The sequence below is a fragment of the Schistocerca cancellata genome, chromosome 2, assembly GCF_023864275.1.
Source record: "Schistocerca cancellata isolate TAMUIC-IGC-003103 chromosome 2, iqSchCanc2.1, whole genome shotgun sequence".
NCBI classification, from domain to species: Eukaryota; Metazoa; Arthropoda; class Insecta; order Orthoptera; family Acrididae; genus Schistocerca; species Schistocerca cancellata.
The window spans coordinates 437,745,713-437,772,659 of record NC_064627.1 but is presented as its reverse complement, the minus strand read 5'-3'; the positions used below and the strand labels follow the sequence as shown (position 1 = coordinate 437,772,659).

Here is a 26,947-nt window from a genome sequence, read left to right as displayed (position 1 = left end):
ATGTATTTATTTTGTAAATGGGTTGACTTTTTCTCGGCAGAAATACTGTTTTTCAGATCTCGAGAGGACAGGTTTAGGAAGTAAAGCACTGGGGCCCCTGAGCTCGTCGCTCCACCACAACTTCTCAGCGATAAGAGACAAAGGACACGAGGGTCGTGAGGCACCATTTCGGTAATGGATGACAGCACTGAAGCTGTCATATAGTAGCGTGCGACCGTAGCCCCATAGCCATCGGCAGCAAACCCGGGATCATCTCTGCACGTACGGACAGTTTCATGACATGGTATTGGCCCTTAGCCCGGGGGGGGGGGGGAGGAAAGGAGGGGGAGTGGAGGGAGTCATGCAGCATATTCATATCAGTGCAAAAGCGTCGATGGACTTTGAGAAAACCGTGCTGCTATTCCCTGAGCACCATTTTACTGCCACAATTACATTATGTGGCGTCATAAGGGTCTACAGTGCAATAGGTGGAAAACGAAAGAACAGGTGTGAAGTGAAAGCAATCTGATCTAACAAACACTGTGCTGAAACTTAAAACGACTGACCCTACGTCAGAGATTAGGGAGTATCCGACAATAGTTAGGGTTATATAACTGTACAGCCGCACATACTCTAAGGACTCAGTTAAGTATCATGCCTCACGTGCCTCATTCAGAGAACCGAAATCCATAGCATAGAAAGAAGAAAACCTAGGTATGTTGCTTGGGATCTCCCATCCGCACAGTCTGTGTATAAAACCACAAAACATCAACAATGGAGGGTAGAAGACCGTGACGAAGATGTTGCCTATCAGCCATATCCCAAATGTGACTGACGGCGACATATGTGCAAAATGTACAGGTCATAGAAGCAGAACAGTAGTGTAACTACAATGGTACCACCCCACTAGCATCATCCAAGATGGCGGCCGTGACGTCACCTGATGACGCGAGTACCGTTATCTAAGACGGCGGCAATTGGAGGGAAAGTGCCACGCCCTTGCCATGCCCACCTGCCGGGAAGTTCGAATTTTTGCGGGAAATTGAATTACGCGCTTCTACAGGTCACCCACCCCCTGGCACGTCCCACAAGGCTACTGGTGCAGTAGCTCCCTCGGTCTTCCATCCCGTAGGTGAATTTTCGGCAGTTTGTGACTGTACATTAAGGAGAACGCAAGTTCTACTGCAGTCTTTTAGGACGGCGATTTTCCCCAACACATGTATTTTATTATGACCCATTCAATACAATGTCAGGTTTTTTTTCCATTTTCACAACAATTTCGAGGTGTAATTAGAACTGTGACGTATTCTTTCGATCAGCTGTGACAGCATGTCTTGGCTTATGTTAGCTGGGCTGTAGGGTGATTTTTTAGTGGGGGTGTGTAGTGAACTCTGACGTAAAACAGCGATAGATGCTGTATGCTTGCAGGTAATATACTTTTTAAACTCCTCTCTGTCCAACACCAGCATCTAGTCAGTTGAATGTATTTCCCACCAAAAAGAATAAAGATTGCACCTTACGCCCCAGACCTTTTCCCCCATAACTTATAGGTGTGGGGTAGAGTTTGAGTGCTTCTGTTACTGGTTTTGAGTGATATTGCGAAATTTTTTCGCAGGAGGTTAAGACCAGTTGTATGGTATGGTCAGTTTTTGCGCTATATTGCGATTTTTAGCCGTCCTTGGGTAGCTGTGTAATTAGGACTGATCTTTGTGATTAATTAAGTAATTAGGATCGGTATTTGCGTCAGTTTCGAGTGGTATTGGGAAATAGTTTCCAAGCAGGGTAGGACCAATTGTATGGTATTGTTAGTTTCTGCGACTTTAAGCCGTCCTTGTGCAGCGCTATGTATAATTGTATAATAAGGACTGATCTTTGTGATTAATTACATAATTAGGATCGCTATTTGAGTCAGTTTCCCGACAAAAAGAAATAGTGTACACTAAGTTAAAATTCCTATCCTGCATCTGGACGGTTTCCATGTATTAGTGGGTGCACTTAGGCTTTCCATCCAGTAGAATCAGGGTTCGAGTCGCTGATAAGTTGCGTTCTTTATTTAGGTGTACTTGCTTGAGAGTTTGTGCACTGCATTATTTTCGGGTGTTTAAGCCTGGTGAACGTGTTTGCATGCATTATTTCGGTGATCTAAGGGTAGTTTGCACGTCTGTATGCTGTGTACTGCATTATTCTGGTAATTTATGAGTCGTCTCCGTCTCTGTACATAAGTGTACTGCATTATTTACGAGTAGTTTCCAGGTCTGTAAACTGTATGTTGTGATCTCAAGCACGTCAGGGTGAGGGTTTTGTATCAGCGTAATAAATAAACTTCGTGAAATCCGTCCCTAAATAAATTGTTGCAAAAATATATAAAGTACACCACTTCCTGTCTCCAGAAGCCCAGAACAGGCTGATTCCTTTTTCCACCAATTTCCCTCTCCAGACTGCATCATAATGCTGTGTTCCTATGGACTGAACTGCACAATCATGTGTCCTATCGTGGCGCCCTCTAGTGGTGAACTCGGTAACTAGGTCAGTTCTTTAGTCAGGTGAATCGGAGGCAGTTGTCTCTCGTGTGGGGGGTGCTTATACATAGGTTTAAGAAATGGTGGACAATTCCAGCAGGGGCAGATTTTTCTATGCGTTGTGAATTGCATCTTTAATTCAAAGCATTTATTTGCAGGACTGTACTCTTCCTCTTCATATGTTCTAGCATTAATGTTCGATTCCAGTCTTCCATTCTGGATGCACTCCTCAGCTGAATAAGTGCATGTAATACAGCTATTAAAACTCGCTCTATCTGCCATCAGCATTTCCTCATGCTCCTTCCACGCCGACAGCTCAACAAGCACTGATATCTCAGCCTCTTGTGGTGGTAACGACAAACTAAGCCAGTAATACTGTAGCTAGATAATAAATTTACAGAAATTTATACAAATTTAAACAAATTATATTCGAATTGAATGACATAATGAACAGTCTCTAGTGGCGGCAACACCGTATTAACTCCCCTCAGATGCAGGAGTAAGGTCTTCAAAGTTCGAAATTCCTACCATACTAACTCCTGTCAGCTGCAGGAGTAAGCTCCTGCAGCAAAATTCCCTCCAAAATTCGAAATTCCCGCCATACTGACTCACCACAGCTGCAGGAGTAAGCTCTTAGAGCAGACTTCCCTCGAAAATTCGTAATTCCCTCCCATTTTCCAACAGGATGACGCACCATATCGCAAAAAAGTCGAAAAGTTGGGGTGGGTGACTCATAGAAGCACATAATTCAATTTACCGCCAAAATTCAAACTTCCCGCCAGCAAAGAGTAGCAGAGGGGGTGTGGCACTTTCCCACCAAAAGCTGCCAACTCGGATAACAGTACTCGCATCATCAGCTGACGTCACGGCCACCATCTTGGATAATGGTACTCGCGTCATCAGCTGACATCACGGCCGCCATCTTGGATAGCGATACTCGTGTCATCAGCTGACGCCATGGCCGCCATCTTGGATAATGGTACTCGCATCATCAGCTGATGTCACAGCCTCCATTTTGGATGATGTCAGTGGGGTGGCACCATTGTAGCCATTGTAGTTACACTGCTCAGAGCTACCCATCATTCTGTGAAGAGGTATTGTACATTAATCGCTATTTGCTGCCTGACATTGTCCTCCTGAAATATAGAGTATGGAGATACCTGGAAAACGCCCAGTTCCTTGGCCTTGGAATCTTCTCACATGTGGTGGTTGTTACACGCATTAGGATCAATACATCGCATTTGAAATCGCATGTTGCATCTGGTGCCACCTCAAGCACTGACCCACTGACCCACTTTGCACTGGAAAACATTACATCCTTCCCACTAAAGAATGCCAGCTGCAGTATTCATACGTCGATTACAGTGTGAAACTTTATGGTTTCGCCACAATGATAGCCAACTCAGCACGTGTGCTGCCAGGCCAACATGTACTAACGGACAGTATTCTGTCACTGCAGACGGCATAACACCCTTTGCAGTATTCCATTGTTGAACCAACGGTGCGTACGACGCGGTACAGTTCGATACAACTGAGGAGACAATGTGGATGGCCACACTGCTATGATGACATTGCGCCATCCGTCACTCGTTTGCCGCTGTACATGGCCCTCTTTTCTTCATTGCGTTTTTGTTGAATGTAATTTGTAACAGAAATTTATGGTAACAGTATAGATGGAATCGAATCTGTTGCAAAAAGTTTACGTCCAGAGAGGAGCAAGAGATAATAAGGGAAGGTTAACAGGCAACAAGAAGAAAAGTAAACAGAAATAGACCGGTATGAGGAAAGCATTGTAAACGTTGACAACAAAAATTCACGGCAAGTGCAAACCTGTCATAGCTTCGGTGCATATAATAGGTTTTACCTGTACAAAAAGATTATTATCCACGGATGTGGATAAAAGAGACTTGGACGTGTATGCGCATAAGAAGCTTGCAGATGCCAACGGCATTTCTCTTATCCGCACAGACTTGTGCCCATAGTGATATTGGTCGAACGTCTTCAGTCACTGTGTTTGATATTGCAATAAAAATGTTCTCATGGATGTCGCTTGATGCAGTTAGATGCAGTGGCATGACTTCAGGGTGGAAGTATTAGATACAAAGCTATAGCACAGATGAAATCTCATTGGAACACAGAAGACAAGCAATGGATGGAGAACAATTATTTTATCCTGTTTGATCTCATGTTTTAATATTATAGCACAGATGAAATCTCATTGGAACACAGAAGACAAGCAATGGATGGAGAACAATGATTTTATCCTGTTTGACCTCATGTTTTAATATTGTACCTCTTGATGACGGTACTGTATACTTACATTAAGATTGAAAGTTATTTTTCAGAATTATCTTTACGTAACACTGATCTTTCTCGGAAGAAAGGAGAGCTAGACCTCCGTCTACGTTTTGTCTGGGCAATTTTAACCATTTATACTATTTTTCGTCCCCTGGTATTGGTGCATTTAATTCTGGGTGACTTATTTTTCCATAAACCTTACCCTACAACTGGAGGGTTTGGCGCAACAGGGGGTAACTCCAAAATTCACGAAAAATTGTTCATCTCCCTACCGAGCTACTGATGAAACATTTTGGCGCAAGAGAGAGATATATTCTGGTGATGCCTCTCTCTTTCTCCAGATGCAGGAGGGAGTTAAATCTTAACCATATGTATTACCGTCAGTTTCCAGTGGATCAACCTCATCCTTCCATCATGTAAAATTAGTTTCATCTTTGATGCAAGAATGAGGTAGATCCGCTGGAAACTGACGGTAATACATATGGTTCCTCCTGCATCTGGGGAAAGAGAGAGGCATGACCAGGATATATCTCTCTCTTGCGTTGACTGGGCGGCTGGTCCAGATGGAGGTTCCAGTCCTCCCTCGGGTATGGGTGTGTGTGTATGTCCTTAGGATAATTTAGGTTAAGTAGTGTGTACGCTTAGGGACTGATGACCTTAGCAGTTAAGTCCCATAAGATTTTACACACATTTTTTTTTTTGCTTTCTCCAGCTATTAGTCGGAGAGATGGCGAACGATGCAGATTCAGGCAGTGTATGTTAACATCAGTAATGATACAGGAAGTGAATCTTCACGGGAATGTGGGTATAAATGTAAGTCGTCAAAGTAGTCGAAAGCGATTTAGATATCCAGTTAAGTGGAAAAAGAATCTGAGGAAGTTGAAACGTGTTAGGGGCAAAGATATACAGTTGTTACTGGAAAAGTTGTACCAAGCAGAAAGCCTGCTAAAGACTGCAAATGCAAGGGAAACTGCTTGTTGATACAGATGATGAGAAATGTGATATCTTGACATATTTCTTTGAAATAGAAAATCGAGAACAACAAGGTTCATACTTAAGTGGTTTAAAAATAGTTCGTAGCGTCGTGAGACGCAGAGCAGCAGCGTGGACAAGGACTTGTCGAAATTGAAGTTTCTAGAATAAGGTGCATGTGAAATGCAAAACTTTCAGAAATACATTTCTGTTTATGCAAGTATGTTGCTACGTACAATAGTGGAGGTCCATACTACAGTGTTTCTTTTCACGTTACGATGGACCAAATGAATTTAAGCTATTCAAGAGAGGATTAAGTCTAATGTATGGGATCAGCGATAAGCGTGTAGATGGTTCAGATGGCTCTAAGCACTATGGGACTTAACATCTGAGGTCATCAGTCACCTTGTCTTAGAACTACTTCAACCTATCTAATCTAAGGAAATCACACACATCCATGCCCGAGGCAGGATTCGAACCTGCGACTGTAGCAGCAACGCGGTTCCTGACTGAAGTGTCTAGAACCGCTCGGCGACAGAGGCAGGCTAAGCGTGTAGAGCACACTGTAAATTACACAGTAGCAAACATTACACCTCCATAGGACAAGAAAGGAAAACATGAAACCAGGCCCAGCGCTATAGTTTTATGCACCGCGATAGGTGTTTCGGTCTAATCGAGAAGAACACGCGTAGCGAAGAGGGGATTTTATTGCCACAGAAATGTGAGAAAACAGTGAAATAGACGTCACCATCGAAGTTTAATGTAATCAGTGTGAACACTGCTGTGATAAGAGACTTTGTGAGTCATCCAAAACTTACTTCCTAAAAACCTTTACAATTGATACCAAAGATAGTTTTCTAATGTCTGTTTATCGAGTATTTCATTACATTCACAATAGCGATGTGGTAGAATGTAGTGATCAGCAAGTGTGCTTGTCTTCTGCAACTTCAGGCTGCTGAAGCAATCGCAGAGTATTATCCTCACTGCTCCATGTGCATACCAAGGAAAGCTGCCATTAAAACTCACGAAAGTAAAAGACACAACGGCATTCGCAGAGCGGTACGCACCACATAATGACATGTGGCACTACGAAGCACTGAAGTGTACCTTACGTGAGGGAAGTGAAAGCTGTGCTGACTCTCATACAGAAGACGAAGACAACGCTTAAACATCAACCATTCCACTTGCTGTAGTGAATATTTTTCTTTTATTTTCTTTGTATATTTCGATTCATAGAGCACAACTCTTTATTCTGTATTGGCTTTGTCATCTTCCACGCTAATGATTTAAATAAAGAAAAATTCTCAAATATTAAGTTTTTTTTTAATTTTAGTGAATGACAGACGTAACCCCGTTTCAATATATATTAATGTTAATAATACAAATCGGTCTGAACTTTCATATTGTACCCACCCATTACCGTCTTAAAGTAGGCGCTCCGAGAATATATCTCTCCGAACTATTCAAGCCATATCAAATACGTTAATATGTTTTATGTCTCTCCTGAAACAAAAATGCTAGAATAGAGTTATCCCCCCCCCCCCTTCAACAGACTGTTCATTTGTGGACTGACCCCTTTATAAGAACAACATACAACTTACTTTCTTCGTAGCCACCCTTACTTCTGTACCCTTGACACCATCGCCCATTTATTCCTGTTTCGAACTAATCATTTCAGCATTGCATCCGACATTATCGATATATGTTTTACATAACCCAGTCTGTATCTTTTTAGTTTCGCCACTCTATTGCGCCTTCTAGAGTCAAACTAATTAATCCTGAGAGATTTAGCTGATATCTCTTTATCTATATCACTTTCTTTCCCAGCACCTGTCCATCTCGTATTACGTTTAAACACATAATTTGTAATTCACTTCTTACAGAACTAAACAGTTACGATGTGTACCAGATCGATATTCTACAGTTTTCCAGCTTCTTTTATCAGTTTTTTTTATTTTGTTCTCCATTACACTTTTAGAAGATTTTCAAAATTTTCTTTCAATTTATTGGCTCTGAGCACTATGGGACTTAACTGCTAAGGTCATCAGTCCCCTAGGACTTAGAACTACTTAAACCTAACTAACCTAAGGACATCACACACATCCAAACCCGAGGCAGGATTCGAACCTGCGACCGTAGCGGTCGCGCGGCTCCAGACTGTAGCGCCTAGAACCGCTCGGCCACTTTCAGTTTATTAATTATTTTCAGACTACCAGTTCAAACAACATTGGCGATGCAGTAAAATTCTAACTAACATCTTTCTAACACTTCTATCACTCTCATCAGGCTTTGCAAACAGTGCACACAATCATCGTCCTCCGTAGGGTGCCTTCACACTGTTTTGAAGAAAGCTTAAACATCTCAGTTCACTTTAATTATAGTAAATCATAATTAAACACAGAAAGATCTGATAATTTCACGACCGTATGGGAAATATTTTCTTCTGGTTCAATCACTATCGCCGGCCGGAGTGGCCAAGCGGTTCTAGGCGCTACAGTCTGGAAACGCGCAACCCCTACGGTCGCAGGTTCGAATCCTGCCTCGGGCATGGATGTGCGTGTTGTCCTTAGGTTAGTTAGGTTTAAGTAGTTCTAAGTTCTAGGGGACTGATGACCTCAGAAGTTAAGTTCCATAGTGCTCAGAGCCATTTGAACAATTTTTCAATCACTATCTGGTTACTGAGATCTATCAGCGATATCTTGTTTACTTGTACAAGGGCGTGCTGAAATGTTATGCTTCAGAACTTTTTTATTTTAAAACTCGTAAGAATTTTCAAGAGACAGCGTCTTTGGATAGTAATCAAAACACCCTCGCTCCCGGGTTCGAATCTCGCCACTGCTTAAATTTTGATTAATAATCAGCATTGACGGCCGAAGACTTCCGGCATAAGAAGTCACCCCATTCTGCCAACGGCCTTGCCAAAGAGGGTGGAGGAGCGGACAGGGCAATCTCTTGTCCTTGGGGTTGGAAACCGCCCCTAAAGGCGAAAGAATCAGCAATGATCAACGGCATGAGGATGCAGAAGGCAATGAAAACCACTGCATTAAGGACACGTAACGGGTATCCACAGGACATTTGGCCTGTAATTGAAAAAGTGTCATGTTGATCTCTCCATTGGCAAAAGATTCCGGAATATTCCGCAATTCGGACCTCCGGGATGGGACTGCCAAGAGGGAGGTGAGCATTAAGAAAAGTCTGAATAATCAGCTAAAGTATAATGTTCGACGGGTCGGGGCGTGGAATGTCAGAAACTTGAACGAGGTACAGAAACTAGAAAATCTGAAAAGGGGAAAGCAAAGGCTCTATCTAGATACAGTAAACCTCAGTGAAAGAAGACAAGGATTTCTGGTCAGATGAGTATAGGGTAATATCAACAGCAGTAGAAAATGCTATAACGCTAGTAGGATTCGCTATGAATAGGAAGGTGGGACAAAGAATGTGTTCCTGGGAACAGTTGCCGGCCGAAGTGGCCGTGCGGTTAAAGGCGCTGCAGTCTGGAACCGCAAGACCGCTCCGGTCGCAGGTTCGAATCCTGCCTCGGGCATGGATGTTTGTGATGTCCTTAGGTTAGTTAGGTTTAACTAGTTCTAAGTTCTAGGGGACTAATGACCTCAGCAGTTGAGTCCCATAGTGCTCAGAGCCATTTGAACCATTTTTTTGGGAACAGTTCAGTGATCGGGTTACTCTTATCAGATTCAGCACCAAACCAACACCGACAGCGATAGTTCAGGTATACATGTCGACATCGCAAGCTCAAGATGAAGAAACAGAGCTAGTATATGAGGATATTGAAAGGGTAATACAATACGCAAAGGTAGATGTCATAGGGGACGGGAATTCAGTTATAGGGGAAGGAGTAGAAGAAAATGTTACAGGAGAATATGGGCCTGGAACAAGGAATGAGACAGGAGAAAGACTAATAGAGTTCTTTAAAAAAATTCAGCTAGTAAAAGCGAACACTCTGTTCACGAATCACAAAAGGAGGAGGTATACTTGGAAAAGGCTGGGTGATACGGGAAGATTTCAGCTAGATTACATCATGGTCAAAAAGAGATCACGAAATCAGATACTGAATTGTACGGCATACCCAGGAGCAGATACAGACTCAGATCACACTACAGTAGTGATGGAGAGTAGGCTGAAGTTTAAGAGATTAGTCAGGAAAAACCAATACGCAAAGAAGTGAGATACGGAAGTACTAAGGAATGATGAGATACGCTTGAATTTTTTTAAGGCTATAGATTCAGAAATAAGGAATAACTCAGTAGGCAGTACAATTGAAGAGGAATGACCACCTCTAAAAAGGGTCATCACAGAATTTGGAAAGAAAAACATAGGTACAAAGAAGATAATTACGAAGAAACCATGGGATGTAGAAGAAATACTTTTGTTGATCGATGAAAGGAGGAAGTACAAAAGTGTTCCGAGAAACTCAGAAATTCAGAAGTGCAAGTCGCTGAGGAATGAAATAAATAGGAAGTGCAGGGAAGCTAAGACGAAATGGCTGCATGAAAAATATAAAGAAATGGAAAAAGAAATGATTATCGGAAGGACAGACTCAACATACAGCAAAGTCAAAACAACCTTCAGTGAAATTAAAAGCAAGGGTGTCAACATTAAGGGTGCAACGGGAATTCCACTGTTAAATGCAGACGAGAAAGCAGAAAGGTGGAAAGAATACGTTGAGAGCCTCTATAAGGCGGAAGATTTGTCTTATGTGATAGAAGAAGAAACTGGAGTCGATTTAGAAGAGATTGGGATCCAGTATTAGACTCAGAATTTAAGAGAGCTTTGGAGGACTTAAGGTCAAATAAGGCAGGAGGGATAGATAACATTCCATCAGAATTTTTGAAATCATTGGGAGAAATGGCAGCAAAACGACAACTCACATTGGTGTGCAAAATTTATGAGTCCGGCTTAAAAGCATCTGACTTTCGGAAAAACCTCATCCATACAATTCCGAAGACTGCGAGAATTATTGCACAGTCAGCTTAACAGCTCATTAATCCAAGTTGCTGGCAAGACTAATACAGAGAAGAATGGAAAAGAAAATTGAGGATGTGCTAGATGACGATCAGTTTGGCTTTAGAAAAGGTAAAGGCATCAGAGAGGCAATTCTGAAGTTGCGGTTGATAATGGAAGCAAGACTAAAGAATAATCAAGACGTGTTCATAGGATCTGTCAACCCGGAAAAAGCGTTCGACAATATAAAATCGTGCAAGATGTTCGACATTCTGAGAAAATAGGGTCACGCTATAGGGAGAGACGGGTATGATACAGTATGTACAAGAGCCAAGAGGGAATAATCAGAGTGGACGACCAAGAACGAAGTGCTCGTATTAAAAAGGGTGTAAAACAGGGATGTATTCTTTCACTCTACTGTTCAATCTGTACATCGAAGAAGCAATGTTGGAAATAAAAGAAGGTTTAGGAGTGGAGCTAAAACTCAAGGTGAAAGTATATCAGTGATACGATACGCTGATGAGATTACAATCCTGAGTGAAAGTGAAGAAGAATTACGTGGTTTGTTGAATGTAATGAACAATCTAATGAGTACAGAATATGGAGTGAGAGTAAATGGAGGAAAGACGAAAGTAATGAGAAGTAGCAGAAATGAGAACAGTGAGAAACTTAACATCAGGATTGATGGTCACGAAGTAGTAGAAGTTAAGGAATCCTGCTACCAATGCAGTAAAATAACCAATGACGGACGGAGACCAAGAGAAGTCTACTAGTATCAAAGATAAGCCTTAATTTGAGGAAGAAATTTCTGAGAATGTACGTCTGGAGCACAGCATTGTGTGGTAGTGAAATACGGATTGTGGGAAAACCAGAACAGAAGAGAATTGAAGCATTTGAGATGTGGTGCTATAGAAGAATGTTGAATAATAGGTGGACTGATAAGGTAAGGAGTAAGGAGGTTCCGCGCATAATCGGATAGGAAAGGAACATGTGGAAAACACTGGTAAGGAGAAGTGACAGGATGATAGAACATCTGTTAAGAAATGAGGGAATGACTTCCATGGTATTACAGTGAGCTATAGAGGGCAAAAACTGTAGAGGAAGACGGAGATTGGAATACATCCAGCAAATAATTGAGACGTAGGCTGCAAGTGTTACTCTGAATTGAAGAGTTTGGCACAGGGAAGGAATTCGTGGAGGGCCGCATTAAACCAGTCAGAAGACAGATGACCTCAAAAAAAGGTTTTTTAAATAAAACATACGTCATTAATATTGAACATCTTCATTCTTCATGTCTAGATATTTATTTCTCATCATAGTCACCCCGGCGACGAACACATTTCTGCCAATGAGAGTCCAGTGTGTTGCCACCGTCACTGTATAATGTTTGATTTTGTTAATGGAGCCACAATCAGATCTCTGCTTGCACTGCTTCATCACTATAAAAGTGAAGTTCTCGAAGCTGTTCTTTAAGATTTGGAAACGGGTGGAAATCGGATGGGACCAAGTCGAGACTGTACGGAGGATGATCGAAGACGTCGGACTGTTGCAGATGTCGCAGCGCTCGTGTGTGGCCGGAATGAGAGGGGGTGCTCCATGTCTGGACGAACTTTTCGAATTCGGAATTCGATTACAGCACGCTGTTTCTCACGCATCGACATAGTTACGTTATATATCTCCACTTCATACGCTACATCGTAGCCCTCTAGCTGCAGAGGGCTATAAATGTGTAGACACGAAGAATGAAGATTTAGAAAGTTGATAACTTTCGTTTTATTTAGAACGTGTTAAGTATTTTCACATAAAAAATCTGAGGTATAACTTTTAAGCACGACTTCATAATTATGAGGTGATTGAAAGAGAAAAAAAACGGCTTAATCCCACTGATTTGTATCCCACCAAGGACGGCGGCTGCAATATTTCCCATAAGTAAGAATTTTAAAAATAGAGATATTCTGCGGAAATGTCTGACAGCCCTTTACAACAGAATCTATGATTCGTGTATTTCTCCGACTTGCAACAGCACGTAAAACATGTGATAAGGTGATAGGTATATTCTGTGCTCAAAAGGGTCTTGCAGGTATTAAATATTGGTATGGGGTTGTAGAAGACGTTACTAACATTGTACGTTTGTGGCTTAGCGTTTTAGACCATAATAGAGGGTAAGATAAGTCTACGGATCTCCTCACTAGAAGATGGGAAAGGTTAAGCTGGGAATCTGCTAAGCCACCCGAGAAGAGAAAACGTGATAGTTGAAGTTGGAACAGAACAGATAAATCGGAACATTTAAAATAAGTTTGGACGACATTTGCTGCGACAGATAAATAGAGATGAAAAAAAAAATTACTAACGGAAAAATAGCTAAAAGTTGGTCACACGCTGGAACAGATTCTGAGGCAGCACTCGTGACTTTGTTTGCTCTACTCGATTACTGTAACTTGTTCCATGACTGTAAGGTACTTCCTGAGTTAGAGAACGTATTAAATATCTGTTACGCAACGTATCTGCTTGCGTTGGGAACCCACCAGACCTATCATATACAAGAGGTGAAATGAGCGTTACGTTTCCACACTCAATACGTTGCCAATAGCCTTGAATAGGGCGGACATTTCGCATGACCTACGCATAGTGTGCACTTGGTCCACTAAACATCCTAACAGATGTTAACACGTAAGCTAACGGCTTGAGTAAATTCCGCTATAGTGCACACAGATGAGATATTAATTAACGATATCTCTGCAGTCCGCAAATGTACTTCGACAGTTAGCAAGTCAGAGACGCAGTGCATCGCTTATTTAAATGCAACAACGCAACTAGATTTAGCATAGCGAAATTACGTTAAGTAAATCAACGTACATTTCACCGAATCTTTTTCTTTCCACAGCCTTTTCTGCTTCTTCGCCGGCACTTTACATGGAGTATATTCACAGTTTATGTAAGTCCTATGAGCAGATACACAGAAATTTTAGCATGTACGTGTTCACATCGGAATGCGTAGTCAACGGTCTATGTGCAAGTTATAAAGTTAGTAATATTTTCGGAGCTTGATACTGAAGTCAGTAAATCCTCTAGATTTGGGCACGGGTTACACAGCGTTCTTATCATTACCTGACTGATATGACCATAGAAATGAGAAGCCGTGACGTGTATTTAATAATAAGTGTGCCAACTTCATGTTAATCAAGATGTTACTAAGTTATACATATCGTGATAGTGCGGACAATAACTGTAGCAAAGGACAGCTTCCCTCTACTCAAGCCGGCCGGAGTGGCCGAGCGGTTAAAGGCGCTACAGTCTGGAACCGCAAGACCGCTACGGTCGCAGGTTCGAATCCTGTGTGTGATGTCTTTAGGTTAGTTAGGTTTAAGTAGTTCTAAGTTCTAGGGGACCTATGACCACAGCAGTTGAGTCCCATAGTGCTCAGAGCCATTTGAACCATTTGAACCCTCTACTCATTAACTCCCTGAGTAACTAAACAAGAATCTTTAGGTTTGTAGGAGGTACTGAAATTCTGAGCTGTGTCCTCTAACAGAAAAAACATACTTCGTATGTCAATCGAAAATGATTTTGTTATTTTTGTGTTCTCCTGTCCGAAGGCTGGTTTTATGCACCTTTCCCTGCTAGTCCAACCTGTGTAAGCCCGTTCATCTCTGCAAGACACAGAGCTATGACGGCTGTTTCTTTCTATTTTTTTTCTCTCTCTAAGTTCGATTCAATATCTCCTCATTTGTTAGTCGGGCTATCCATCTAATTTTCTGTAGTCTTCTATAGCACTGCATTTCCAAAGCTTCAGCTACCTTTCTGTCTGAACTGCTTTCGTCCACGTTTGATTTCTGTACAAGGCTATGGTCCAAGAAAATGCTTTTAGAATAGAATTCCTAAAACTTAAATTTAAATTTGATGTTAATAAATTTCTCTATTTTAGAAATGATATCCTTGCTGTGCCCATTAAGCATTTTCGTTCTCTCTACTTCGGCCATCATCAGGTATCTTGCTGTCCAGGTAGCAAAACTCATCTTCTAATTCTAGTGTCTCATTTCCTAATGTAACTCCCTCAGCTATTCCTGATTTAATTTGACAAATTCCGATACCCTTGTCTTACTTTTATTTTATGTTCATCCCACAACGTGTCTTCAAGACACTACCCATTCCGTCCAGCTGCTCTTCCAATCCCTCTACTGTCACTTACAGAATTACAGTGTAATCGGGTAACTTAAAACATTTTGTCTATTCTCTCTGGACATTAACTCCCCTTCTTTCTCAGCTTGCTCATTGTACGGACTGAATAACATCAGAGATAGGCTACAACGTCTCTCACTCCTCAACATTCGGCTCTCATAACTGCAGTGTGGTTTCTGTACAAATTGTAGATAGCTTTGCGTTCGCTCTCTCTACTGCCTTCAGAATTTCAAAGATTGCATTACAGTCAACACTGTCAACGGCTTTTTCTAAATTTACACGTACTATAAATATATGTTTGCCTTCCTCCAACCTATCTTTTAGGGTGGTCATAGTGTCGGGCTTGTCTCATGTTTGCCTACATCTTTCCAGAACCCAAACTGATATTCCCCGAGATCGACGTCTTGCAGTTTTCCCACTCGTCTGTAAAAAAATTCGAGTCAATATTTTGCTACCACGAGTTATTAAACATATGGTCCGGTAATCTTCACACCTGCCAGCAATTGCCTCCTTTGGAATTAGAATTATTACAGTCTTCTTGGAAGCAGGCTGTTTCATGTATCATACACAACAGGTGGAACAGTTTTGTTCTGGGTAGTTGCACCAAGAATCTCAATTTTTTGGGTCAGTCGTCCAGTGCAGTACTTCGTTTCCAGTTAGATCTTTTAGCACTCTGTCAAACATTTAGCGCAATATTATATCTCACATCTCATCGTCATCAGTTTCCTCCAATCTTTCAATATCACTGTCTTCAAGCATAACTCCTGTCTATAGACACTCTATATATCCCTTCCACCTTAAGCCTTGTCTCGTCAGTTTGCCATCGGAGCTCTCGATATTCATCTCATCATAGATTCTTTCAATCTCTTAATCACCTGTGTAGCTAGTTTGCGTATAAACTGTACTAGTTTAGTTTACCGTCTTGGATATTAGCATTGAGTCTATGGAAAATACGGATAACGTATTTCCATAAGTTCGTAGGCTTCCACGGTAAGTGTAAATTTAAATAAAATTGCTCTGCAGATTAATCGGTCTAATTTTGAAACTACTAAAAACAACAAAAGTACCGAGGTTTCGACCATCTTTGCTGCGGATCTCTTCAAGGCGACTAACTTCTGGACTGTGGTGATGTTCGTCCCCTAGATACAATAGCAAAAATTATTTTACTCAAACGTATTTACGTGTTTTATGTGCAAATTCGTTTATAAAAAACTCGACTATTTAAAAAGAATCGATGCCACCAACTCTAAAAACTTGCTTAATACATAAATGCATGTCAGTTTGTCGTGTTGGCACATCACTGAGGTCATCTTCTGTCATGTAATTACAGCCCAGAAACTAAACACAAAATTACTGTTCCATGGCAATATTATAAAACAGAATTTGTGTGAACGTTTTATATCTAACGTCTGACAGATTCAGACATCTAGTCCAAAATATGTCTCCTATGGGAAAGACGCCATCGTAGTCTCACGATGGAATGAAAAAAAAAACTATTCATTAAAGTTACCTGTAAGTTGTAATGAAATTGGACGTTACCTGCATTTATTTTGTCTTACAGGATCTGGCTAGAGATTTTTGATAGAAGTAATAGCAGGTCATTCCTAATGCAGCTATATTTATATGTTTGTGCCATTTGTGGGTGCTTTCACATGTTTTGCTTGAATCCGATAACTGACTAACGAAAACTATCAATAGCTTCATTTGCAACGCATACATAATATGTTACTCACAAGTATTTTATGTGTCCTTTATTGGAAAACTAACATTCCCTGCGAAATTAGATCGCACGCATACCCCAATTAGCTATCAATTATTATTTTTAGTGAGCACATTTTAACAATAAGTTTTATTTGGAGTTTTGTATTATTTGAAAATGAGCTCGGCATTGTGTGTAAGTATTATATGAAATTTAAAATAAGATTTCCCACTTAAAATTGAGACGTATAAGGAGGTTATTGTCTTTTTATTGATAATAGAAGAAATTAAAACTAGTCACTATTATTAATACTACGTAATGAAAATTCAAATCTTTTCGTAAAGTATTGTGGAGAATGTTCGCTGAACCCCCCTAGAACACGGAAACAACGAGAACAGCGAGTGCAGAATGCAGAACCACATTTCACAGAGACATAGAGAATTCTCACTCATCTTGATTAAAGATATATCTTTTTTTTTTCAAACAAAATATTAAAGGCTCGTGGTCACAGAAGGATCCCGTGACAATGAAAAATTGTTTATAAAAAGTTTTAACAAGTACAGGCGTTGGTGTAATTTAGGAATTTGGCAGATATACCGGAATGTGATCTCTAGAAACGGACTACTTGCAGGGAAGGCAGGGAAGGAAAGTTAGACGTTAACCTATCGTCGAGAGCGTAGTCGTTTGAGACGGCGCACAGTTTGTAGAAACAATGGCGAGGGAAACAGTCGTGGTCTATTTCAGGAAATAAGCAAAGATACGGAAAACATAATGCCGGACAACTACTTCAGTGTAATGTTACGTACTCATGTCCTTTAATATGTGAAAATACTTTACTTTATTTGCATCTACCATCAGCTGCCGAGACCAGGTGTGAATAATTAATGAATGAGGTCGCCTACGAAACACATGCTCTTAACGGTTTCATTATTTTATCACCATACGACGTCCACCAAGATGGACTAACGGAAAAAATAAACAGAATTCAGCGATGTGATTCGTGAGTGTTTGTTCGGTCATGACAAGTGTTGCAGGAGTTTTTAACAATCTGCAGTAGAAAAAAAAGTGGAAATGAGCGGTTGGCGTCATTGACCGGGAGGTCCCCTACGGGGCAGGTACGGCCGCCTTGGTGCAGGTCTTATTACATTCGACGCCACACTGGTCGACCTGCGTGCCAGATTGAGATGAAATAATGATGAATATAACACAACACCCTGTCCCTTGGTGGATAAAATCACCGACCCAGCCGGAAAACGAACCCGGGCCTCCTAGAACGGCAGTCCGTCACGCTGACCATTTTTTTAAACCCCCATTTTATTCGATTTTGTTCGTTGCGTTTGTTCGGGGCGGACATGCCATGAAACCCATTGAAGTTCAGCGTTGGTCCATTCACTCAGTTTCTTTTACTACAGAGGGCATATAACCCTCTGACCGAACACGCTGAGCTACCGTGGCAGCTGTATACCGCTATCGGGGCGGACTCTGAAATAGAAGATATAATGTGATAGAAAAAAAAACACAAAGCCTTATGACTAAATTCCCTGGAACATACATTAGAGAACGAATAAAACGATATGTTACTTTCTCTGAGACAAAACACGTAATAACCATGTGTTGTGGTTTTGCCTTCAGTTTGAAGATTGGCTTGATGCAGCCCTCCATATTATTTTCTCTGAGATAAAGCACGTAATGATCATGTTTTGTGGTTTTGCCTTTAGTTTGACTTGATGCAGCCCTCCGTGCAAGTCTATCCCGTGCAAGCCTCCTCCTTTATGCATAACTACTACAACTTGTATGCATCTGAACCGGCTTACTGTAGTCAAGCATTGGTGTCATGCTACAACGTTCACCTCTGTCATTTCCTTCCAACAGAAAATTGACGATTCCTTGAGACCTCAGGGTAGTCCTGTCAACCGGCGACTCATTTTTGATCAAACTGATGATGGAAAGGAATATTCGAGCTTAATTCAGGGTTTCCCGAAAGTAAATCTCGTAGTGCACTACTTGTGGAGGAAATAAGAAAGTGATGAAATGATACTAGTGCACAGTGCACCCTCCGCTAAACTCCGCACAGTGGCATGTAGCATCCACAATACACCGATGGGCCAAGGGTTAGTGATCAACGCCCACAGTAGGATTGAATAACGCCTCATGACGTTGCAGTGAATTGACGTAGTGATATATAAATATATAAGCGGCGCAGAGATGAATATGGAATTATTCTAGCGACGATACAGACAGCAAATGGGGGCATCAAGTGACAAGAGCGACTCTCATGAAAAGGAGATTTATGTGGCCCAGCGCCTAGGAGCGAACCCCTCGGACACGGCGAAGCTGGTCGGCTGTTCAACGACTACTGACGTGAGCAACTACAGAAAGCTGAGATAATAACACGTAGCTGACAGGATGTTGGACGTCAACGACTTATCATAGAATGTTGAGGTAGGCCGTTCTGCAAAGCAGCGGATATCTGAAATTGAACCGACGGCAGAGTACAGTGTCGGTTCGGGCACAAGTGTTTCGAAGCTTACCCTTCAGTGTACATTGATGAACATGTGTCTTCGCAGCTGACGACTTGCACGTATTCCGATATTGGCCCAACGGCAGTGTCAATATGTGAGCATGGAATTATCGAGATTGAACTGCGTACCAGTGGTAAGTGTTGCCTGGTCGGATGAATGATATTTCACGTTACATTAGTTCGACGTTCGTGTTCGGATATGCTGTCATCCAAGAGAACGGCTATTCGACACACGCACCGCACCATGGAAGCAGGTCGATGGAGGCAATATTACGTTCTAGGTGACTTTAACCTCTGCGTCCGTGGGACCTGTGTGATAGTTATTGCCAATCACCTGTATCCCTTCTTGCGTGACATCTTGCGTTTCTAGAGTCGACCACTGTATTTCACAACAGGAGTACCTGCCAGTCGTGCAGTATTTTTTAGAGAAAGAATAACAGTGGTAGCCGAGCGGCCTAGGGCGCCTTGTCACGGTCCGCGCGGCTCCCCCCGTCGGAGGTTCGAGTCCTCCCTCGGGCATGGGCGTGTGTGTTGTCCTTAGCGTAAGTTAGTTTAAGTTAGATTAAGTAGCGTGTAAGCTTAGGGACTGATGACCTCAGCAGTTTGGTCCCACAAGACCTTACCACAAATTTCCAAACAATAACACCGGAAGAGGTTGGTCAGGAGAGGTTAGTAACTTCAAAATGGTTCAAATGGCTCTGAGCTCTACGGGACTTAACTTCTCAGGTCATCAATCAGTCCCCTATAACTTATAACTACTTATACCTAACTAACCTAAGGACATCACACACATCCATGCCCGTGGCAGGATTCGAACCTGCGACCGTAGCGGTCGCGTGGTTCCTGGCTGTAGCGCCTAGAACCGCTCGGTCACTCAGACCGGCCAGTAAATTCGAACGTGGAGTAGTCATTGGATGACAACTGAGTGTCAGATCCATCGTGGGTGATTGTGCAGTAGAAACGCGAAGGAACAGCTACATATAAACAAAAACAAAACAAAAAAAAGCATAGATCTCATGAACTGACGGTCAGTGACCGTCGAACTTTGCGGAGGCTTGTTGTAGGAAATAAGATGAAATCTGCAGAAGGAATCACTTGTGAGTTTCAAATTACTACCAGCGACTGTGCGTAGGAAGTTAAAAAAGATAGGTTACTGTGATGGAACAGCTCCTCATAAGACACACATTTCTGTAGTCAACACTAAGCGTGGTGTGAAGAGCTATGCCACTGGACAGTGGATGACTGGAAAAAAGTGATTTGGAGTGATGAATCACGCTGTAACCCGTGGAAATCGGATATAAGCGTTCAAGTTTGACGATTGCATAGAGAATCTTACCCGCCACCTCGTGTAATACCAACAATAATGTGTGTAGGAGGTGTGTTGTGGGATGGTGATGTTTCCCGTATTAGGGTGTAGTCACCTTACTGCGCTTAAGTAAACGCTAAAGGCCGAAGGACATGAAATCATTTTACAACATTGCATACTACGTACAGTAGAACAACATTCTGGAGACGTTGACATTGTATCAGAACGACAACGCACCCTCTTATCAAGTAGCACCTGTAAGGCAATAGTTTATGGACAGTCATATTCCTGAAATGGGCTTCCTTGTTCAGGGTCGCGACCCGAACCCAATGGAACACATATGGGATCGGTCGTAACGTCGACTTCGCTCCAGACACCAGCGTGCAACCACCGCCTTCTCTGGCTCGGTTCCTGACGAAGAGTAGGCTGCCATTCCTTCACAGGCATTCAGACACGTCACAGAAAGTGTCCCCAGTAGAGTTAAAACTGTCATGAAGGCGAAGGAGAGGACACACCCCGTAAGAGGGTCCACTGATAGGTGTTCCGATGGTTTTGATCAGATAGTGTAGGTACCTTCGTATACTTGTCAAATTAACATATGTACAAGTATTTCCATAAAATGTGTTATATAGCATTTTTGTTATATGTGGTTTCAGAATGAAATCACTGGTGAACCTGAGATTATTCACCTTTACTGGTACCCTGGGAAACACATCTTATCAGCCACCGTGCAGAGTTCAATATGAAATGTCTCGCTCATTCATTCGATACTGTAGTTAGTACCTGAAACTTCATTTACTCGTGGAACGTAGGAATTACGGCAACTGATGCTCTGCACACGTTGCTGTCCCCGTAAGTTCTGCAATGACAGAAATTCTAAATTCCTTGCATTAATTTCACTAAATAGTTTACTGCCATTGATTACAGACTTATTGATTACAGATTCATTTCATTAACGCTGTTGGTTGTTACTGACTTCTGATCACTTCATAATTCATCCAGTCGCTTATATTGCACGTCTCTAGTCACTTCAACGACCAGCAGATACCATGATTCCGTAACTCATTAGAGGAGATAACTGGACCTTTATATGCCAGTCCTTACAGACTGAAAACACTGTTGATTCTCTTGTTTAGTACGAAGGCTGAAGCGCAGTAGTGACTTTCGGCGCAAAACACGTAGTTCTTAAGGGGCAACAACACCTGACATAAATAAACCCAGATGTTCTTTGAACATTGTAGTCATCAAACAAGAAACATATTATAGACAGCAGAGCACACGGTGTTTATAAGCTGCAGCGGGAATTACAAAGCCATAATAGGCGGAAAAAAAATATTACAAAGTCTTGGAGGTGGCCGCTAACGGTCAGCAGCTACCAATAGAGGTTGTAGTTTCGTTATCACATACTGGCAAATCAGACAGTCGACCCAAAAAATGTGCTTTCTCACTGTAATAACAATTGGTGAGCAACGGATATATCTGTTATAAGTAACAGACGGGGCAAGACATTCGTCGGAAGCCCTTACGAGACCAACGTGCAGCTCAGACGGAGATCTGCTGCTCCACGCTGGAGTAGATAATTCGGCGCTGGAAGGAACTGTAGAGCGGAAAAAAACTGGAGTATGCAAAACAGGGTTATAGGTGATGTCTGTGTAGTAGTTACGTAGAGATAAAAAGACTGTCGGTGTACGGGGTGAATCACCTCAAACTTGCAACGCGAATATTGTGAAAATGGAAAGTGCTCTTGATGTGCAGCTTTCACACAATGGATTGGCAGTCAGAGGTTCATATTTTTACCCAATACACATATCGTAATAACACTTAGACAATGTATTTTTTTTTACAGACATACACTTTTTAATGGAATAATGCCCATTGACACTAGGAAATTAAATATAGGGTAAATTACAATAGAATGTCAGTGGTGTTTGTTGAAGGAGTCTAGTGCGAGCCGTTTGCGAGATATCGTATTGCGCAAAGTTCCCACAAGACACTTCGTTGTTCCATTCACCTGTGTAGTTGCTAGGTATGATGTTGTTAGTATGATATTGTTACATTTGCTTACAGTGTGCTTGCGTGTTCCTTGAGCGCATTGCGACTTGCTAGGCAGTTAGTGTGTGACAGAACAAGCGTAGGTCGTGAGTGGATGATGGTATTTAGCAATGCCGAAACAGCCGACATAAGAATAGTGCATTTCGCTATTGTACGGTGTATGCAGTGAGATATCCCAATAGACCTCAACCATTATGGTAATTATTTATCAGCTTCTTCAACCAAGTGACGACAGAAAGAGGATATTAATGTTCTTGCTGCTGTTGTAGTTAATCCGCACATTAGTTCGAATCAAATCGCATGAGAATGTGGCATGAGTCAGGTAAGTGTCCCACGCATTCCCCGTCGACACAGGTTCCATCGATATCACATGCTTCTCCATTGGCTCCGTCAGGAGGAAATGAGCGTCGATGGAGTGTAAACGTGTGGTGTGGGACAGTGAATCATCAGCCCATAGTTCCGTGTTTCAGAGGTAGAACACTAAACGCACAGAAGTATCTCAGCCCCATAACAGACCATCTTCCACGAATGCTACAAGAAGTTTCTTTACAGACTGCGAGGAACGTGTGTTATCAATATGATGGCTGTGCACCCCATACTAAGTACTACATCATGTACTGACCGACAAGGAACATTGTCTGAAGCTGGAGCAGAAAGTATCCTCCAGAAACTGCCTTCTTCGGAAAGTGGCGGGATCGAACTGGGGTACACATCCACAAACATTAGGAACAACAGCTCTTGCTTTATCCTATTCTGCAGGAGATAACCGCTAGCCCAGTGTGGTACAATTCAGTACATGCAAAGCAGGTTGATGTAGCCTTAAATGACAGCTGTGGGATTGCTACAGGCTGCCTAAGGCCAATCCCTATGGACAAAGTTCAGTGTCTCGCTGGGATTGCTCCATATGACATCAGAAGAGAGGTCGCCGCTAACATCGAGAGGTATAAATCAAATACTGTGACCTCTCATCCACTCTTTGGACATCAAGCTTGCAAGCGAATACTGAAGTCCAGGAAGAGTTTCCTAACAACTTCACTGCCCTTAGAAGAATCAGCTGCGGTTAACCGACTCACCAAGTGGAAAGAAAGATGCCAGCACCACAAGAATCCCTGCCGCCTGGACGCATGGAGAAGTGGGTCATCTGGAAGTCCTTGAATAGTCTACGGACCGAAGTCGGAAGATCGAGGAACAATCTCCTCAAATGGAATTTCCAACTGCGGTGAATTGCAGACAACCCGGCATCTCTTCAAATGTAACTCATGCCCAGCCAGCTGTACCACGAAGGACTTAACGTCTGCAGCACCCAGTGCTATCACAGTTGCCCAATTCAGTGTGAATACTGTATAGTTTTCTTTGTATGTATTGTATATGTGTTCATTTAAGTGTATCTCTGATACGAATAAAGAAAGACTACATCATGTTTTCAAGAATTGTTTTCAAAGCGTTGGACTGCACGCAGCCGGCCAGAGTGACCGAGCGGTTCTAGGCGCTACAGTCTGGAAACGCGCGACCGCTACGGTCGCAGGTTCGAATCCTGCCTCGGGCATGGATGTGTGTGATGTCCTTAGGTAAGTTAGGTTTAAGTAGTTCTAAGTTCTAGGGGACTGATGACCACAGAAGTTAAGTCCCATAGTGCTCAGAGACATTTGAACCATTTTTTTGACTGTGCACAGAGGACATTTACCTGGGCCGGTCCGTTACTCGGATTTGCCGCCTGTAATTTTTTTTCTCTATGGGAAGCCGAAAGATGCTGTCTACAAGGACGTGCCAATTACACCTGATGATATTCAATGACGTATTACTGCAGCGTGCTCAGACATCTCCGCTGAAATGCTAGCACGTGTCCAGCAGTCGCTCCATACCAGACTGTAAGTAGCTGCCGATGGTCATTTTGAACACAACCTGTGATCGTCAATTGTCTCGTTACGGGCGAGATTTCACCTAACTTGTGTATGCAAAAAATGGTTCAAATGGCTCCGAGCACTGTGGGAATTAACTGCTGAGGTCATCAGTCCCCTAGAACTTAGAACTACTTAAACCTAACTTACCTAAGGACATCACACACATCCATGCCCGAGGCAGGATTCGAACCTGCGACCGTAGCGGTCGCCCGGTTCCAGACTGAAGGGCTTAGAACCGCACGGCCACTCCGGCCGGCTTGTGTATGCATTTCTGTTGTTCTTTAATATGTGCTACAACAGTTATCGTACGGTGTGGGTGCTTTCTAAAATACGATATCTCGTAAACGACTCCCACTAGAATCCTGCTAGAAACACCACTGACACTCTAATTTAACCAACTTTTCGCTTGTTAACGTTAATAGGCATCGTTCCATTTAAAGAGGTGTATGTTCGCACAAAAAATGCGTTATTACAATTCGTTGACTGGTTAACAATACGAGCCCATGACTACCAATCGATTCTGTGAGAACCGCACATCAATATCATTTTCTATTTCATGGTGCAAGTTATAGGTGATTCACTCTGTGTAAGGAGACAAGTCGACAACAAAGTAAGAGCCTACGGAATATCAGACCAGCTGTGTGGCTGCATTGAAGAGTTTTTAGCAAACAGAACTCAGCATGTAGCTCTCAAAGGAGAGACGTCTACAAACGTTAAAGTAACCTCTGGCGTGCCACAGGGGAGTGTTGTGGGACCATTGTTTTTCACAATATATATAAATGACCTTGTAGATAGTGTCGGAGTTCCATGCGGCTTTTCGCGGATGATGCTGTAGTATACAGAGAAGTTGCATCATTAGAAAATTGCAGCGAAATGCAGGAAAATCTGCAGCGGAAAGGCACTTGGTGCAGGGAGTGGCAACTGACCCTTGACATAGACAAATGTAATCTATTGCGAATACATAGAAAGAAGGATCCTTTATTGTATGATTATATGATAGCGGAACAAACACTGGTAGCAGTTACTTCTGTAAAATATCTGGGAGTGTGCTTGCGGAACGATTTGAAGTGGAATGATCATATAAAATTAATTGTTGGTAAGGCGGGTACCAGGTTGAGATTCATTGCGAGAGTCCTTAGAAAATGTAGTCCATCAACAAAGGAGGTGCCTTACAAAACACTCGTTCGACCTATACTTGAGTATTGCTCATCAGTGTGGGATTCGTACCAGGTCGGGTTGACAGAGGAGATAGAGAAGATCCAAAGAAGAGCTGCGCGTTTAGTCACAGGGTTATTTAGTAGGCGTGATAGCGTCAAGGAGATGTTTGGCAAACTCAAGTGTCAGACTCTGCAAGAGAGGCGCTCTGCATCGCGGTGTAGCTTGCTGGCCAGGTTTCGAGTGTGTGCGTTTCTGAATGAGGTATCGAATATATTGCTTCCCCCAACTTATACCTCCCGAGGAGATCACGAATGTAAAATTAGAGAGATTCGAGCGAGCGCGCACGGAAGCTTTCCGGCAGTCGTTCTTCCCGCGAACCATACGCGAGTGGAACAGGAAATGGAGGTAATGACAGTGGCACGTAAAGAGCCCTCCGCCGGAATATAAATGTAGATGTAGATGTAAATGTAGATGGTTCGAGTCGATAGACTCTTTCTGTTGCTGGGCAACAGAACACAGTTTCAGTGTAGTGTCCGCCTTGTCAGTTACATGCGCACAGGTTGGCCTATGTTGGGGTGACTGACCTTGCGAGCAGAGCGCGGCGCAGACGCAGAGGGCAGCCGCCAGCAGCAGCGACGCTCGTGGGCGACCCATCACGTGCGCAGCCAGGTAGAGACTGCAGGGGCCCCGCCGCGCCGCGCCGCGGGCGCAGCCCCTGCCCTGCCGCCAAGCGCCACGCCGCCGCGGCCTCTACTTACGGCCTCTGCCAAGGACACCGCGGCTCGCCCACCGTAATACCCTTCCTTTCCAGCTACTCTCACCTTTCAGCACACTAACAGAGCGCGCCCTGTGACTCTTGTGACTCAACAACAATATGGTAACACAAAACACATATTACCATGCCTATTACGCCTTAGGGAAACCGTTAGCATTCCAGTCGTCTCGAAATGGATGAATATAAGCCCTGTATGGTTTGCAATTCTTTACAGACGAATGGAAAAACTAGTAGAAGCCGACCTTGGGGAAGATAAGTTTGGATTCCGTAGAAATACTGGAACACGTGAGGCAATACTGACCATAAGACTTATCTTAGAAGCTAGATTAAGGAAACGCAAACCTACGTTTCTAGCATTTGTAGACTTAGAGAAAGCCTTTGACAATGTTGACTGGAATACTCTCTTTCAAATTCTGAAGGTGGCAGGGGTAAAATATAGGGAGCGAAAGGCTATTTACAATTTGTATAGAAACCAAATGGCAGTTACAAGAGTCGAGGGACAGCAAAGGGAAGCAGTGGTTTGCAAGGGAGTGAGACAGGGTTGTAGCCTCTCCCCGATGTTATTCATTCTGTATATTGAGCAAGCAGTGAAGGAAACAAAAGAAAAATTCGGAGTGGGAATTAAA

At 42.6% G+C, this 26,947-nt stretch overlaps 1 protein-coding gene across 1 annotated transcript in view; it reads right to left on the bottom strand.

The window, feature by feature from the left end:
- LOC126154837 (uncharacterized) overlaps positions 1 to 26,211 on the bottom strand; it is a 92,371-nt gene extending 66,160 nt beyond the window's left edge. Inside the window, exon 1 of the mRNA XM_049916190.1 lies at positions 26,131 to 26,211. Within this exon, the coding sequence (XP_049772147.1) occupies positions 26,131 to 26,200 (70 nt within the window). The 5' untranslated portion in view covers positions 26,201 to 26,211. The remainder of the gene's footprint in view (positions 1 to 26,130) is intronic.
- Positions 26,212 to 26,947: the final 736 nt, after the last annotated feature.